This window comes from Gadus morhua, chromosome 7 (genome assembly GCF_902167405.1).
Source record: "Gadus morhua chromosome 7, gadMor3.0, whole genome shotgun sequence".
NCBI lineage: Eukaryota > Metazoa > Chordata > Actinopteri > Gadiformes > Gadidae > Gadus > Gadus morhua.
Genome location: NC_044054.1, coordinates 10,301,502 through 10,319,260, shown reverse-complemented (window position 1 = coordinate 10,319,260; position 17,759 = coordinate 10,301,502). Strand labels below are relative to the sequence as shown.

Below are 17,759 nucleotides of genomic sequence, written 5' to 3'. Positions count from 1 at the left end.
CACACCTGCACACGCGCACACACCTGTACACGCGCACACACCTGCACACGCGCACACCTGCACACGCGCACACCTGCACACACGCACACCTGCACACACGCACACCTGCACACACGCACACCTGCGCACACGCCTGCACACACGCGCACACACCTGCACACATATCTACACACACACGCACACACATCTACACACACACGCACACACACACACACACATTCACCTACACACACACCTGCCCACACACACACACCTGTACCTTTGCACACACACAAACCTACAAACACCTGCACCCCCTCACATAACACACACAAACACAAATGCATGCACACACACCTTCTGCTTTACGTGAGCCTCTCTGGTGTTTGTTTGTGTGTAGATATTCCGAGAGGTCCCGGCTGGTGTGTGTGGGTTGATCAACCCCCAGCTCCAACTGTCCCGCCGGAGGAGCGCGGAGAACAAGGCCCCGTCCTGCAGCGAGCGGCCCCTCACGCTCTTCCACACACCCACACACTCGGTGAAAGGTGAGACGCATCCCCGCATGCATAGTTAAACACTCAAAACACACACACACACATTCATGTAGGTAAACGCTCAAACACAAAAACACAAACACACACATATTCGCACTTGCTGACTCAAAAACTCTCAAACAACGCAGACACACAGATTTGATTTCACAATTTAAGTGTTTTGAAAGTGTAAATGGAATTTCATGCTATGGAATTTTCATTTTTATGGGTTCCATGCTACATTTGAATGTTCCAGAAATTATGCATGTTATTCCCATGGTTACGACCGCAGGCAAATTTCGAGAAACATGTCTTAATAAGCTGTAAGCTTGTTATATATGAAATACGGTGGGTCGGCTTAGCTCAGGTGTTAGAGCAGTTGTCTTGTAACCGAAAGGTTGCTAGTCCGATCCCTCACTCCTCCTAGTGTTGATGTGTCCCTGAGCAAGACACTTACCCTAAGTGCTCCTGACGAGCTGGCTGTCGCCTGCATGGTTGACTCTGCCGTCGGTGTGTCCACGTGTGTATTAACCGATGTAAGTCGCTTTGGATAAAAGCGTAATTTTAATTGTAACACGGAAAGCACTGTGGCGCTTTACTATTTGTATGTTCAATAAGCTACACCAAAATTCGTTACCGGAGACTTGGGCCGATTAATCAATTAATCTATTAGAAAGGAAAAAAATCCTAAATAATAGCAAATGCCATCCGACCTTACAAGAGCCCAAAGTGATCTCTTAAATTTTATAGATCTGTTATGGAACATATATATATATTTTTTTTTTTATAAGTTTAAAACACATAAAAACATCTATCTTTACACACCATTCCCTACTGTGTAGACTCAAAGAAAAACAGAGGCTAGCATCAGCGGCCGGCTCCCCCCCAGGTCCCCATCACTGAGTACAGGAACGTTAAACCCCCAGGTCCCCATCACTGAGTACAGGAACGTTAAACCCCCAGGTCCCCATCACTGAGTACAGGAACGTTAAACCCCCTGGTCCCCATCACTCAGTACAGGAACGTTAAACCCCCAGGTCCCCATCACTGAGTACGGGAACGTTAAACCCCCTGGTCCCCATCACTGAGTACAGGAACGTTAAACCCCCTGGTCCCCATCACTGAGTACAGGAACGTTAAACCCCCTGGTCCCCATCACTGAGTACAGGAACGTTAAACCCCCAGGTCCCCATCACTCAGTACAGGAACGTTAAACCCCCTGGTCCCCATCACTGAGTACAGGAACGTTAAACCCCCAGGTCCCCATCACTCAGTACAGGAACGTTAAACCCCCAGGTCCCCATCACTGAGTACAGGAACGTTAAACCCCCAGGTCCCCATCACTGAGTACAGGAACGTTAAACCCCCAGGTCCCCATCACTGAGTACAGGAACGTTAAACCCCCTGGTCCCCATCACTCAGTACAGGAACGTTAAACCCCCAGGTCCCCATCACTGAGTACGGGAACGTTAAACCCCCTGGTCCCCATCACTGAGTACAGGAACGTTAAACCCCCAGGTCCCCATCACTCAGTACAGGAACGTTAAACCCCCAGGTCCCCATCACTGAGTACAGGAACGTTAAACCCCCAGGTCCCCATCACTGAGTACAGGAACGTTAAACCCCCAGGTCCCCATCACTGAGTACAGGAACGTTAAACCCCCTGGTCCCCATCACTCAGTACAGGAACGTTAAACCCCCAGGTCCCCATCACTCAGTACAGGAACGTTAAACCCCCTGGTCCCCATCACTGAGTACAGGAACGTTAAGCCCCCTGGTCCCCATCACTGAGTACAGGAACGTTAAACCCCCTGGTCCCCATCACTGAGTACAGGAACGTTAAACCCCCTGGTCCCCATCACTGAGTACAGGAACGTTAAGCCCCCTGGTCCCCATCACTGAGTACAGGAACGTTAAGCCCCCTGGTCCCCATCACTGAGTACAGGAACGTTAAACCCCCTGGTCCCCATCACTGACTATAGCACACGTCCAACCTACCTCTGGCTGCAGGCGAGCATCGGAACAGCGTGGGGAACAGTGTGGGGAACAGCGTGGGCTCGGACCTCCAGCAGCAGCGGGCGCCCTTGTCCTCCGCCTGTAACAGCAGCAGCGGGGGCAGCAGCGGCGGCAGCAGCCAGGGCCTGACCTCCAGACACAGCCTGACCAGCAACGACGGAGAGGCGGACCCAGCGCGCCACAGCAGGCCCAACTCCCTGTGAGTCAGAGCTCCCCGTGCACACTCTGCTGAGACGCCTGGCCCAGAGCCGTCCAGAGCTCTCTCCAAAACTGTTTAAATGATAGGACCAATCAGCGGTAAGGATGGAGGGGTGATCAGTTCATGGAGGACAGAGAGCGTAGGATTTCAAAATAATCACATATGCCAAGTGATATCACTATTATATTTTTATATATTATTATATAGTTAAATAGTATCAAATAGAATGACACATTATCATTCATACCAAATGTACTTAATAAGCCAAAAACTAGGCCAAGTGATCTTGAGGGAGATTTATTGACTCACTCAGTGTGGGTTGAATATGAAATTTACGGAACACAGATCTGAAGATGTTTTTGGGGGGAGGGTTGATCGATGCGCACATACAGGTGTCAAGCGCTCAGTATATTACGTCGACGTAATCCAAAATCCAACTCAGTAACCACGGAGACCCTTCGAATTTCTAATTACAAATATGCACACTCATAGACCGTTGGGATTCCCATTGAAACGCATGGCGCGGTGACTAGTTTTCAAAACGAGAGCTGGTAAATTGTGAAAAATGAATTAAACTGTAATCAGACAACGCCGTTATATGCTATAGACCCTAGAGTATCTGTGGTATAAAGGCTGGGACGAATTTCAAATGACAAATATGTACACTTTATGAAAGTATAGACCGTCCCGATTCCCATTGTAACGAATGGTGCGGTGACTAGTCTTCACAACAAGAGCTGGTAGGTTGTGAAAAATGTGGTATAAAGGCTGGGACGAATTTCGAGTAAAATGTATCCTTTAAATGCGTCCATGCAACAGATGGCCAATGGGAATAATAGATAGCTCGCTCACTAAGCCCATTTGTTTTTTCCCAAAGAAACCGGTTGATTTCTGTCTCTCATTGGCTAAAATTCAACGAGAGCGTCCTAGACTCAGTCCTAGAACAGCATACGATTGGCTGGCCCTTGTGAGTCGTGAAGTCTCTCAGGAGGTCCCTCCTCACCACTCACACAGCGAGTGAACAAACTGTCAGCGAGTTAGTGGGTCTGGGAGGAGTCGAGTCTGAGAACAAACGAGATTAACGAGAGAGAGGAACCAGTTTGGTTAGTTCGTCTTAAGGCAACCACGCACCGAACCAACTGCCCGATTCGCGTCGGTAAATTAAGTCGGGCTATTTAATCTGGCCGACTCGAACACCGACATGGGCGGTACACACCTACGGGATTACAGCCGACGCCGTACGTTCCGTGCTTGCGCGAGATGTAATGTCTCCAAAACGACAGACGCCGCTAATCTGTTTTGTGGGCCAAAAAACACGAAAACCAGAAGTAGCAGGTCCTCTCTAGACCAAAACACAGAGCACGCTGTCATCACCAGTCACTGTTGTCAGCAGAGAGTGAGGTTGTAGGTACTGTAGTTGTGATTACTCGCTGAACGGAAAAATCTAAAACGATGGATGATGTCAATACGGAGATACTGGCCTTGTCAGCTCTCTACCATTCTCACTTTCGGGCTTCACTGATTCGCTAGTCAAGCTGCTAGCCCTCCACCAATCGGAATGGTAAAAGAATGACCGACTCGAATGGCCGATTACACATGTTGAATCGGCTGAAATGAACGCCGACGTGGCCGATTTGAGCGACCACACCATATAGACTCATGTCACCGACACCGATTTTCAGTCCGGCATGGGCTTGCCTTTAAAGATTCATTCATTCGAACTGATTCATTCAGTTCGCGACCGAGCCAACTCTAGTAAACAAACCCCGCGAAGCCCAATCCCTACGAGAGCTCCCCGCGCTAAGGCCATCCGGAGGTGCACAGAACTTTTGGCTATGATATTATATATACAATTGTATTTTATTATATACCAGTCCCTCCAGAGAAACGCGATTATGCGATAGCATAATTCAACACATAATCAGCCGAAGTCTGCATATTCATGCGGGGGCAGCATTTTTTCAAATATGCCGCACTTTCAACGCATAAATTGCCAATTTCCGCTCAAAATATGTGGGGCTTGCATGATTTAATAATCCCCGCATTTTCGTTGCAAAAAGTCACAGATATCTTAGCAGAAAAATTTTGCGTTTACTTCACACAAGAGCAGCCATTTCCCCCTGTTGCCAAAGGAACGTTATGAAGTGACGTTATGAAGTGACGTAATTACGCGATTTGAACGTCATTGAAAAGCTGCATTTTCTGCAAGTTCCCGCATTTTTCCGCAAGTTCCCGCAATTTGTGCAAGTTCCCGCTATTTTATCGCATAAAATTGCATGAATATGCCGCATATTTCATCGCATTTTTTAAGAAAACGTGCGGTATAATCAAGGATTTTTGGCCGCAACAATCACAAAAGAAAGCCGCATTTCTTGCGGGAGTCGAAAAGCTCCGGGAGTCGAAAACGGCAACAGTCACTTTCTCCTTCATGCTACGTTTCACCCCGGACTGCACTGCAGGGAATGGTTGGCCGGTTTAACGCTGATTGGCTGTTACGTTACACATGTCACTCAGTGGCCACGCTGTTACATGCTCATTGACTTTCATCACGCGAATGTCGCAGCAAAGTTGAAATATTTCAAATCGAGCGAAAGGAAATCCACGTGTTGCGCTGGAAATCCACGTGAACGCGCACGCCCGTGCCGGGTAAAAGTGTTCCGCTGCAAATCAAATCATGTTGCGGGTTTTCTCTAGCGAAAGATTCGCCCGATTTGCGTCTCTACGTTGACTTTGTATGGAATCGTGTCGCCCCTTCCTGTTTGGGGGTAACTCACAGTAACGTAAGTAACGTACAGTAAGTGAAATATTGAAACTCGAGCGAATTTGTCGCGCTACAAATCCTTGTGAACGCGCTCGCCTGTGCAGGGTGAAGGTGTGGCGCGACAAATCAAGATATGATTTGACATGACGCAAGTCTACGTGCACATCCAATATTTTTTAACTATCCGTCGACGGACGGGAACGGCAAGGGCTGATTGGTCCTCCAACAAAATCATTTCCGGAATCCCTTTTCCCGGTTTGACTTTGCACCTTATTTACCTAAAACCTTGTTTACTTTTCACATTAAGGACCAATAAAACACCAGGCTTCTCATGTTAATAGGATATTACGCCGTCATATTTTTTTCCGACTTCGGGTAGCTCTCTCTTTTTTTGTCATGCATGTGTTTGCATCCCTGATATACATATAGAAACATCTAGACTGACGAGCCTCATTGCGTGTCGCGTGCCACAAAGCTGGCTGCCTTCAGCTGACGCCCCCTCCCTCCCATCATGCTCCCCTAAGTGAGCGGCCACCAGAGGTCACAGGGGTCATAACCCTGCAGAGAGAGAGAGAGAGAGAGAGAGAGAGAGAGAGCGCGTGCCTGAGGTGACCCAGAGGAAGAGAGAGGCCTAGCAACCGACAGAAGTGAAACTGAGCAATGACCCCAAAATAAATCTCAACCGGACAGCCTCTTTACAATAGCCTACCAGATCTGGCTCTCTGGCTCTCTGTCTCTTGTATGTGCCTCTCATTCACTCTCTCTCTCTCTCTTATGTATGTGTCTCTCATTCACTCTCACTCTATCTCTCTCTGTCTCTAATTCACTCTCACTCTCTGTCTCACTCACCCCTCTCGCTCCAGGTGGAGTCTGGCTTGGTATTTCTGGTCTGCCTGAGGTGGTTCAACTGCACCTTCTTACAGAAACACATATGTTGCACGCTACGCACAGACGAAAAATGCGGACAACTTGTCGTGACAAGGGATTACTGTTATTGCGTCAGCGGGTTTATTCCGAAAAATCATTTTGACTCACATGTCTTGTGCTGGTGCCATTCCTAGAAATGAAAACTTTCCTGTGTTTTGTGTGTGTGTGTAATCCCTTAGTCAGGCTAATATCATTCATCTTTTACAACCCCCCGGGGGGGTTCTTGCAGGTGACGAACGAAGCTGAGAACGCTGTGGTTGTTGCAGCGCTTCACTTTATGCATTCAAAACAGGCCGGGTAGAAGAAAGACGAAATAGAAAACGGTTTAAACCGTTGCTGGTGATTAGTTAGGTCGTTAGGTTTGTGTGTGTTTAGCTTTTATAACTAATACAAAAAAACAGGGCTATCTATATGTACACATAAATGGAATGCACACATACAGTATGTCCGCTGTTATTGTGAATACAACTCTGTCCTCCCCCTGCTACACATCAACAAGTCTCAGTTAAATGGGTCATTTTAAGCACAGAGCATGATAGAACATTAATTGAACGCGCCGTCTCTTTGCTTATATTGTCACCGTCTTCTCAGAGTAACAAAAACTTAATTGGAAGCATTCAACAAAAAATACCAGAACCAAATACAATGAAGTGAATGATCCTTAGGCTGTGTGGTAAAGCATCTGTTCAAAGAGGGAGAAGAGGAGGTCTCCTGCCTTGTTGGTGGATGACCTAGGCCCAAGTGAATTTTTCTCTCACTGAATAATGAGTTTAAGATCCCATATTATGCTTTTCTAGGGTTAATAATTGCATTTGGAGGTACTACATGAATAGGGTTACATGCCTGCATGTTAGAAATACCGCTTATTATATCTCGCACTGCTCATTTCTGCAAAACCAATTTCAGAGTCTTTCAAAAACGTTCTGTTTTGTATCATGTCACTTTAAGGCCCCCCTCCAGAGTAGCCCACTCTGCTGTGATTGGTTGAACGCCCACTCTGTTGCGATTGGTCGAACGCTTTGCTCGTGTGTCGGCAAATTCACACCCGAGAAGTTGTAAACATCGCAAACTAGCTGAATTATATTTTTCTAGCTTAGCGGTCGTAAAACATGCATACGGCGCATAACGGTGTAAAGCAAAGGGAAAGGTCTAGAAAGCATCAGCCCTTTAATCCCCTGTCCGTGTCCTTGTGTTGCAGGTTGAACCCAAAGAGCACAGGCAGCATCACTAGCAGGTACAATCACCCTTCATACACAAGCTCATGGCCTGCCTCTTCATCAACCACGCGACTTTATGAACCACGGCAATCTTACTCAACATTTGTTTGTTTGTGTGTGCCTGTGTTTGCGCGTGGGTGTGTGTGTGTGTGTGTGGGTGTATGTGCATGCTTGCTTGTTCATGCATATATGTGTGCACATGCACATGCTTGCGTGCATACTTGTTTTGTGCATATGTTGTGTGTGTGTGTGTGTGTGTGTGTGTGTGTGTGTGTGTGTGTGTGTGTGTGTGTGTGTGCGTGCGTGCGTGCGTGCGTGCGTGCGTGCGTGCGTGCGTGCGTGCGTGCGTGCGTGCGTGCGTGCGTGCGTGCGTGCGTGCGTGCGTGCGTGCGTGCGTGCGTGCGTGCGTGCGTGCGTGCGTGCGTGCGTGCGTGCGTGCGTGCGTGCGTGCGTGCGTGCGTGCGTGCGTGCGTGCGTGCGTGCGTGCGTGCGTGCGTGCGTGCGTGCGTGCGTGCGTGCGTGCGTGCGTGCGTGCGTGCGTGCGTGCGTGCGTGCGTGCGTGCGTGCGTGCGTGCGTGCGTGCGTGCGTGCGTGCGTGCGTGCGTGCGTGCGTGCGTGCGTGCGTGCGTGCGTGCGTGCGTGCGTGCGTGCGTGCGTGCGTGCGTGCGTGCGTGCGTGCGTGTGTGTGTGTGCGTGTGTGTGCGTGCGTGCGCTTGTGTGTATGCGCGCGTGCGTGCGTGCGCTTGTGTGTGTGTGTGCGTGCGTGCGCTTGTGTGTATGCGTGTCTTGCTTGCACAGCTCGGTCAGCGCGGCGTGTCCCAGCCCGCCCTCCCCTCGCTCCCCCTCATGGCCGATGTTCTCCGCCCCCTCCAGCCCCCAGCCCACCTCGCCCGCCTCCAGCGACTCCATCCCCGCCAGGTAGGGGGCGTGGGCCCGCCTCACGGCCACACGGGCCGCCACACATGGGAACATGAGCCCATAAGGGGACACACACCAGGGCTTGAAAACGAAATTATTTGTCCTTTGTTCCGCACCGAACGGAACCGGTATATTTAACGTTTTCGTTCTTGCGTTCTGCCACCAACATATCGTTCCTGAACCGGTTTCGGAACGTAAAATAACGTTCGTTCTTAACGTTCCGGCGGTGTTATTGGGCCTAGTCTATTCTTGTGGTCGATACCTTACAATAGACCTTAGTTATTGGTATTTGCCCTTAATTTACACAGTAGTCTAAATGCAAGAAAATCATAAATCGCAGGCAGCATCCAAAAATATTCGCGATCTCCATCTCACATACCAGGCAGACTGCTGCTGACTGTAGCCTATATTCTATGATCAATATAATTTTGTATCAAAATCATTTCTGGATAAGTGGGCTAGAAACTCCTCACCTGGTTGTAAGTTGTATCCATATTCCATGGAGATCTTCAGATATAGAGGCTCGCTCATTCATTTCTAACCCCGCCATAAGCGAATATGTTGTATTTTCTATGTTGCTGACAAATACCCAAGTCTCTCCAAGAACTTCCAATTTAATACTACATTTCATTGTGCAAACATTTAAAGTCCCGACTTTGAAACGACATAAGGCCTGGGCAGGCATATTATCTTCACAGGCCTACATTACAAACATAATTTCCAAATCAATTTCACTGTGCGAGTAAGGCCTATTTAAGATTGCACCTGAAATGGCATACGGCCTCTCGCCAGGGTTGTGGTGCGAATTTGTGACAACTGTGCTTAGCGGGCGGCGAAGTGAACGCGTCAACCGGAAATATATATATTTTTTTTTCATGAAATAGGCTATGCTTTTGTGACATTTTATAGGCTATATAGAGAAAGAAAAAAAAACGTTATTAACCGGTTTTGAGGATTTCAGAATAACGTTTCTGTTCCGGAACAGTTGAAGACCATTTGGTTTTCGTTTCCGTTTCCGTTTCTCGTAAAATTCTGTTCGTTTTCGTTTTTCGTTTTCGTTCCTTGAACCGGTTCGGAGCCCCGACACACACACACACACACACACACACACACACACACACACACACACACACACACACACACACACACACACACACACACACACACACACACAAAAAATGCACCCTGCACAAACACACACACACACTCACACCTGCACCTTTGCACACACACAAACATACACACACCTGTACCCCCGCACAGAACACAAACACACACACACACACACACACACACACACACACACACACACACACACACACACACACACACACACACACACACACACACGCACGCACGCACGCACGCACGCACACACACAGAGTCCACAGAGGAGGATTTTGGCTCATCACTACATGTCCAGCACACATGAGTGAGACCGCTGTACTACGGTGGGATGGTGCAGGGACTGAAGTGACTCCACTCTGACTCTATTCCTGCCCCTGATACTGTCTACGACGTGATGTGTGTGTGATGCGTGACGCTGTAAAGCGTTGTAAAGTGTTTCTGACAAAAGCCAGGCCACGGTTTTTAGCCCCTTTTTAATTTGGAATGACAATATGTATATATACATCCCGGTGGCCCCTTCTGGCCACCATTGTACACTGTATTGTATTGTATTGTATTGTAGTACTTAACTGTGTAGCAACTGCAGTAGAGTGCTATCATGGCTGTAACACGGGGAATTGATTGACCTAGCGATTGTGGTACTTGCACTTGGTTCTATGAACATCCTTACTGTACCGACAGCGATATATTGATGCACTTCTTATGACAAAGCGGCTTTTGTAAGTCGCTTTGGATAAAAGCGTCTGCTAAATGCCCTAAATGTAAATGTAAATGTAAATATAAAACCAAAAACAAATAAGATATGTTCCTGTAGTGTTGCCGTGTGTCTTATCGCTGTCATTAGTTATTACTAGTTACTATGTAGTAGTTTACTACATAGTACACACACTACTTTGTGCGCACAGTCGGCACGCGCAACACAAGGGAAAACATTTTCTCTCTCTCTCTCTCTCTCTCTCTCTCTCTCTCTCTCTCTCTCTCTCTCTCTCTCTCTCTCTCTCTCTCTCTCTCTCTCTCTCTCTCTCTCTCTCTCTCTCTCTCCCTCCCTCCCTCCCTCCCTCCCTCCCTCCCTCCCTCTCTCTCTCTCTCTCTCTCTCTCTCTCTCTCTCTCTCTCTCTCTCTCTCTCTCTCTCTCTCTCTCTCTCTCTCTCTCTCTCTCTCTCTCTCTCTCTCTCTCTCTCTCTCTCTCTCTCTCTCTCTAGTGTGGCCGGCAGGAGGGCTCGTGCGCTGTACGCCTGTAAGGCTGAACACAACTCAGAGCTGTCCTTCATCGCGGGGACCATCTTTGAGAACGGTGAGTCAGGGGGAGAGGGCGGGGTTTTTACAGAAGTGGCCTATCACAGCCCCAGGAACGGGTACCTGACCCTGAACAAGTGTCTCCCAGGCTGTGTTTTTGAGTCTGGTCATCACAGTGCAGGCTGAGAGAGTTCATGGATTGCAGCGTTATCCCAGTTTACCGCAATGCTCTCTCTCTCTCTCTCCACAGTGCGTCCATCCCGGGAGCCTGGCTGGCTAGAGGGCACCCTGGATGGCAGGGCGGGTCTGATACCAGAGAACTATTTGGAGTTTGTATGACCCAGGTTCCCACTGGACTGGGATCTTGGGTTTGGGGGTGGCGCTGGACTGGGGTCTTGGCTTGTTCCCGGACGTATCAATACCCAACTGAAAGAAGAGTGATTTGACTGCAAAAGATACATGAACTAGAAACGCCTGGAGGACCAGGTCTATCCAACAGCTGTTCAGACAGACAGACAGATGGATAAATGGGAGGAGAGCAAATCCTTGCAAGCTAGAGGAGACCACAAAGAGGGGACAGCAGACCACTTGAAGTTGCACTGGAAGAAAACGAGATGAGACCAGCCCACACACACACACACCTTTTATAAAATGCACTGCCACCTTTTAACATATCTCTGCATTCTCAGTCGGAAGTATTTCCCTTGATGTATTAAAGCGAGCGATTAGGTCGAACTCCAAATGACTGAACAATTCAAAAACAATAAGGAACACAGAATGCTTAGAAATCTGGATTCTTCAAACTTTTGTTGTTTTCCAACAATTTTCACTCGGCATGAGAAGGAGTGTTTTTTTTTTAACTTTGGCTGATAGTTTCTAGTGTGTGTGTGTGTGTGTGTGTGTGTGTGTGTGTGTGTGTGTGTGTGTGTGTGTGTGTGTGTGTGTGTGTGTGTGTGTGTGTGTTTTAAGCACTTGCCCTGCTAGAGGAACTGAGAACCCTGGCTCAACCCAAAGTAATTTATTGTTGGTTGGAGCTGACCTGCTTTGAGGCTCCCATGAAAAAAAAAAAAAAAATTATTTCCTCTCATTACTGAAATAACTTCTCCGTGCATTGGTTATTGGTCGTAATTTTATATGAGAGAAGACACCATTTTAAATGTGAAACTAGACTACTTTGTTCCTACATGTTATTTATGAGTTTTTCAAATGCACAATCCTGGACTCAATGCTATTTTAAATTTTATATTTTCTTTATTTCTTACATTTTCTCTGGGAGGGGGTTATTATTGAAATTGTAAATACAGTTTTGGTAGGGTGCTTTTTTTTAAAGAAATTTATATTTGGATTTTTTTTGAGCCTACTAACTTAATACCTTAGCATGTCAGTTGTTTCCTCAACCTTAAATCTATGTTAAGATGACAATGAAAAACAATGAAATAAAATTCAACTTCTCCATATGGTCCCCTGTTTCTTAATGATTCATGTTCACAGAATTTATTAGAAGTGTAGTTGTAGCTACGAGAGAGATGCATGCTGAAGTGGAATATTCCCTCTGGTACTAAAGCCTCTTTCATACAGTTACCTTATTAGTCGTTTATAGAATGATATAGAATATACAATTATAGTTGTTTGTTTGTAGTTAAGAGCAGTTGTCTGAGTCTCAGTGAAAGATCCTGCTGCACTAAACACGAAGGAATGGGTCAAATTTTATAATATATAGTTGCATATGTTAACTAAGTAGCGGTAAAAAAATAAAGTGTTCAACTGGCTGGTGTTTAAGGCCAAAGCACGCACAGTAATTGCCCAGGGTGGTAAATCGTCCCTGAAGACCGCGCACACGGGTCTGTTGTGTGTCTGTGAGTAATTGCAAAGCACTTTGAAAGCACAGCCTCGACGTTCGCCGTATTACGGTAGTTCAGTCACCCTGTGGTATTGCAGCACCTGTGTGTTTACATAGAATGGCTTGTGTCATTGAGTAGGGAGTGGGAGTGTTGAACGACCAACAGGTGAATGTCAAACTTCTCATTCCCAAACACTGGGCCATGTCCAACTCAGAACCTGTTGACACTTTCGGCAAAACAATACACTGTTGTTTTTTACACTTTTTGGTTTTTATTTAACATTTATTCAAATAAGTGAAATATTGACAATGACTCCAGAAGAGGTCAATTACGAAAGTGATACAACTATTCTTTCTTTTTAAACAAATAGACATTTCATATATACCTTTTATTTGTTGTTTTTTTATACATAAGATTACATTTACAATAACTGAAATACGAACAAAAAACAGACTTCCATAAAAGCCATACCAGTGAAACATCATCTGCCCTTGAGTCTTAACGATAGTATTTGAATGTACTTTATACAAAATATACTTTCATGACCAGTAAGAGGGTAGTGCAATTTGTCTGCAAGATCTGCTCGATTTTCTTTCACATGATTTCTTTATTTCCCTGCCAAAGCAATCCAGACTCTTCTCAGGCGGGTTTGTGTGTGTATGTGTGTGTGTGTGTGTTTGTGTGTGTGTGGGGGGGGGGGGGGGGGGGGGGGGGGGTTCAACACGAGATCATCAAACTCAATATAGAAGGTCTTTATGTCTGATATTCCTTGGTGCTACTTCATACACATCTGTTCGAATACTCTGTTGTCAACTCTTAAAGTATATGTATATATTTATATATTTTCTGCTTTGGTCATTGATGTAGAAAATGTCCATTCGAGGGACCCCCCACCGATACTGACATCGTTATCGTCTCCCCTAACTTTAAAACACAGTGATTATTCATAACGACTTCCTGTGGGGTTGTTAAAAATGACATTTACATTACAACGTGCCCATGTTTAACACTTTGCAAACGTAAGCAACACGACTACTTTATCAAACACAAAAAACAACAAACAGGAGAAAAGGGGTCAGGGCTCTGGGACATTTGTTGAGACTCAATGTACAAAAAGATTGAGTAAAATGATGGATACCAAAAAGAGACTAAGCTGCTGTAATACAAAATGCTGAGAATATCGTTTCAATATATATTTTTTTACAATAAATCATAAAAAGCATTGATAATTAAGTCTGTTCTTCCTGAATTTTAAACCCTTTGTCTATGGCTCTCGGACTCCATCTCTCTCAAGGCCTTTTAGTCAAACATTTCAAATATGTCTTTTTTAAAAGGAAAACGTGAAGCATAGGAATATACAGGATTTTTCCTTGAAAAAATATTCTGTAATATCAGATAGGCGCTGGATATATATTTACCGTTATGTACACTTATGGCCATTTCAGAAAGAAGCAGGCGTATGAACACATCGAGATGGTTAAAGCTGGTTACCAGAAGCACCGCCACCTGAAATCCAAAATATTGTAATACTGTATGTTTAAAGAAACAACATTGTCTTTAATTATTAACGATAAGAATCCTGCCAGGGAAATAAATCTATTGACAGAGGGAATTGGATGAAACTAGGATCGCCCTTAGGGAGGAAATAAACACAGATGGACGACCGCTTAATGGCCACAAGATACTTTGTCTCATAGAATACTGGCTCCCATGCACCCACAACCTGCCTTCACTGACAGCTTCAGCTAGCACACAAAAGACTTGTCTCTATGGCAACCTATTACCTGCAATTCGGAATAGCATACATTAGCCTTTTTCTTTCTCTGTAAAGATGTATTTGGGACAATGGGTCAAAGGGCATAATGGTCTGAGTAAAATCACGGGTCAGAAAGTAAACCACATGTGTGGCTCTTTGAGAAGCCACTTGAGTATGTTAGGTAGGTTTGTAGCTTTGCTACTTCGATAAAAAGCAACACATGCACTACAGATGAGTGCAGCTTTGGATATGATAGGGTACTTCTGTGCTGATTTAATAGTACAATACAATTTCTAACAGTAATAGCATACTGACAATAAAAATCAATCTGGACCAAAAAGTTTAGGAGTACTTTTTTAAATATATATAGATTTATATATAGATCATTTTTTTAATATACATAAAAAATACGGTTTAGTTTAAATAACAAAACAGGATCAGATTTTCATAAATGAGCACCCTGAAGCCAAGTTTTGATGACAGCCACAAATGACGGACAACTTAAGTGGTTAACTGACAATAACCACTCCATACAGACCCCTTACTCTGGGAGTAGAAATGAACTAGAAACAATTTGATATTTGATTTGGCACTGCTATAATACATCCAAGTGAGGGGGAAAACGGCTTACAGATTAACTCATGGATTGTGAATATTTCCACCAACCTCAATGATGGAGCGCTCAAAAAATAATGATCTTGCCAAATAATTTCAAACACACTTCTTCATAGTTCACTCTTTTTGTTTTTAAATATATTATTTTGATTTCTAATTATTAACAATACGTTGTTGTTTTTTTAAGAATATAAAGAAGTTGAAGCAAAATGCCAAGGTTGATGGGAAAATACAATGTAAGAAAGAAAGATCTTTCTCGCTCCCGCTGTAACATTCTGGTTCACCTTCATATTGTGCACAGAGGACTTTTGCTCACAAGCAGGGTTCTCCTTTTTGTTCCCTGATTCCTCGGTTCTTAATATCTTTATTCAAGATAATGTTCGCAAATACAAACTGTTGACGAGGACTAGATAGAAACATTTGTATTTGATCAAATTTTTAAATATTATAAATGTAACCAAATTTTACTTTACCATAAAAATTATATTTATTCGTTTTTTAATCACAAGATTAATTGGGGGCTAGATTTATAAAAAATATATATATTGATCATTATCACCATATTGCCTGTTAGCATTGTCTCACGTGCACTATGTTACGCTGTCCAGACAGTCACACTCACACATCCATTCCCCCAGGACTAACTGGGAGTCAACCTTCCCATCAACACACATTTGCATACCAGTGTGTGACCTCATCAAAAGAAATAGGTTTAAATAGAGAAGCTTCAGTTTCCTCAGAACTCACACCATGCAAAACGAATCTAACTGAACTGCAGAAAACAGAACCAAACTCATTGAGAGTCAGGGAGTAGAGCCAAAACATCAAATAGAAAGATGGGTGTATTTAGATTAAAAAATATAAGTTCCTGGAACACCAAGGTAGGTCTTGTGTTGAATGACAACAAGTCAATTGGGACTGAATTATGGCTATTTCCCAACACCAAACACTGACCTGAAATCTGATTCCTTGCATTTACTCTGTCGATTTTGGTAGTTAATACCCAGTTATGGATTTGCATATGCATGAATTGTATAGCATGGTATATTTGTACAAACGTAAATGTGTATTAGCATAAAAGCCGTTATTGGTTAATCATAAATTTGAACAGCTGATGTAATCGTTTGACAATGAATGGAGATTAATGATTTGACCTAACAACCATTTAACTGAAGAAAGGAACACCTTGATTTTTCCATATGTAAAAAGTAGTTACAAAATAATGCATCTATTTCTACGTGCTACAACCCCTGTACTGTTTACTTTTGTTTACATTTCGGCATCATTAGATCAACCAGACAACTTAAAATAAAATTAAAAGAAAAGAAAAAGAGTGGAAATTACCAACAAGGAGCAAAACAATAAATAAGCGCAAAAAAGAAAAGAAAGATTACGCCAACCTTTTTTAAATTCCAATGCAAGTTTGTCAGCAGTTCAGACAGTATGGCTATAAAGAAGCCTGAAAGATTAAAAAAGGCACAACTTTTTCCCTTGTCTGATCAATTCGGTGTAAACATTTGTCTAGGCGCATGTGTGTCCGTGTGTACACTGTGTTGATGCATAAAAAGCTTGCAGTCTCTACTCCTCTCTTTTCCAACGGCCAGGTTCATCCCAAAAAAAAGTTCCTGCTTAGTGAAACCTCATTCATCCACTGCTGAAATCATTTGTAGTTTTCCGTCCACACCATAACACGTTTTTTTTTACTCTCCATTCCAAAATGCAGATCTGTGTGTGTCTGTTTAGACGCTCTCTCTCTCGTTTAGTTTGTCTTTGTTGAATTTCCTCTCATCGCAGAATATTCCTCTTGCGACTCGAGTGTGAACCAGTGTCACTACATTTCTCTGTACGGCGGTGGCGGTGCTGGTGGGGGGGGGGGGGCCGGGTGGCGAGCGGGGGGGCTGGCAGGTATTAGACGATGGGAGCTGGTGTCACGTTCATGAGGAGGTCCCCTCGCAAGGCCGCCGGAGGCAGGAGGGAGCGCAGGCTGGTCAGACTTCTACAAGTAAGTATATACGGTCTAGACGTAAATATACATATATCTGTGTGTTGTACGTATCCATGGTTACCAAGGGGCTGAGCAGAGCCACGGGGGGGGGGGGGGACGAGGGGGACGGGGGGTCCCGGGGGACGAGGTCCTGAGTACATTCTGAGCGTCGACGCCCGGAGCTCCGTGGGCCCGACACCCTCACACCCTAGAGGGGTGGGGTTACTTGGGCGTGTGTGTGTGTGTGTGTGTGTGTGTGTGTGTGTGTGTGTGTGTGTGTGTGTTTGTTTATGTTTTGGGGCGGCGGTGTGGGAGTCTTCAGTTACACCCACAATGGAGCTACGGCGTGAGTAGGGAGGGGAGAGTGGGTGTGTGAATACATCTGGTGTGTCTGTGTGTGTGTGTGTGTGTGTGTGTGTGCTAAACCCACGTTAGATCAAAGATTGGCAACAAGACGAAGCGGTTATTAGAGGGCCCAGAGACAGCTGCAGCTGTGTGACCCGGGGGGGGGTCCCCGGGGATCTGAGGCCGGGGGTCTAGGGGCCGAGGGTCTAGGGGCCGGGGGTCTGAGGCCGGGGGTCTAGGGGCCGAGGGTCTAGGGGCCGGGGGTCTGAGGCCGGGGGTCTGAGGCCGGGGGTCTAGGGGCCGG

General features: G+C 45.4%; 1 protein-coding gene across 4 annotated transcripts in view; it reads left to right on the top strand.

The window, feature by feature from the left end:
* Positions 1-12,374, top strand: part of LOC115546689 (rho GTPase-activating protein 26) — a 37,566-nt gene extending 25,192 nt beyond the window's left edge. For 2 of the 4 annotated variants that reach the window (XM_030360371.1, XM_030360372.1), the window contains exons 18-23: positions 380-524; positions 2,523-2,727; positions 7,614-7,649; positions 8,431-8,550; positions 10,881-10,972; positions 11,165-12,374. In XM_030360371.1, the coding sequence (XP_030216231.1) occupies positions 380-524; positions 2,523-2,727; positions 7,614-7,649; positions 8,431-8,550; positions 10,881-10,972; positions 11,165-11,253 (687 nt within the window). In that variant the 3' untranslated portion in view covers positions 11,254-12,374. The remainder of the gene's footprint in view (positions 1-379; positions 525-2,522; positions 2,728-7,613; positions 7,650-8,430; positions 8,551-10,880; positions 10,973-11,164) is intronic. The other 2 variants (XM_030360373.1, XM_030360374.1) reach the window with 2 other exon arrangements.
* Positions 12,375-17,759: the final 5,385 nt, after the last annotated feature.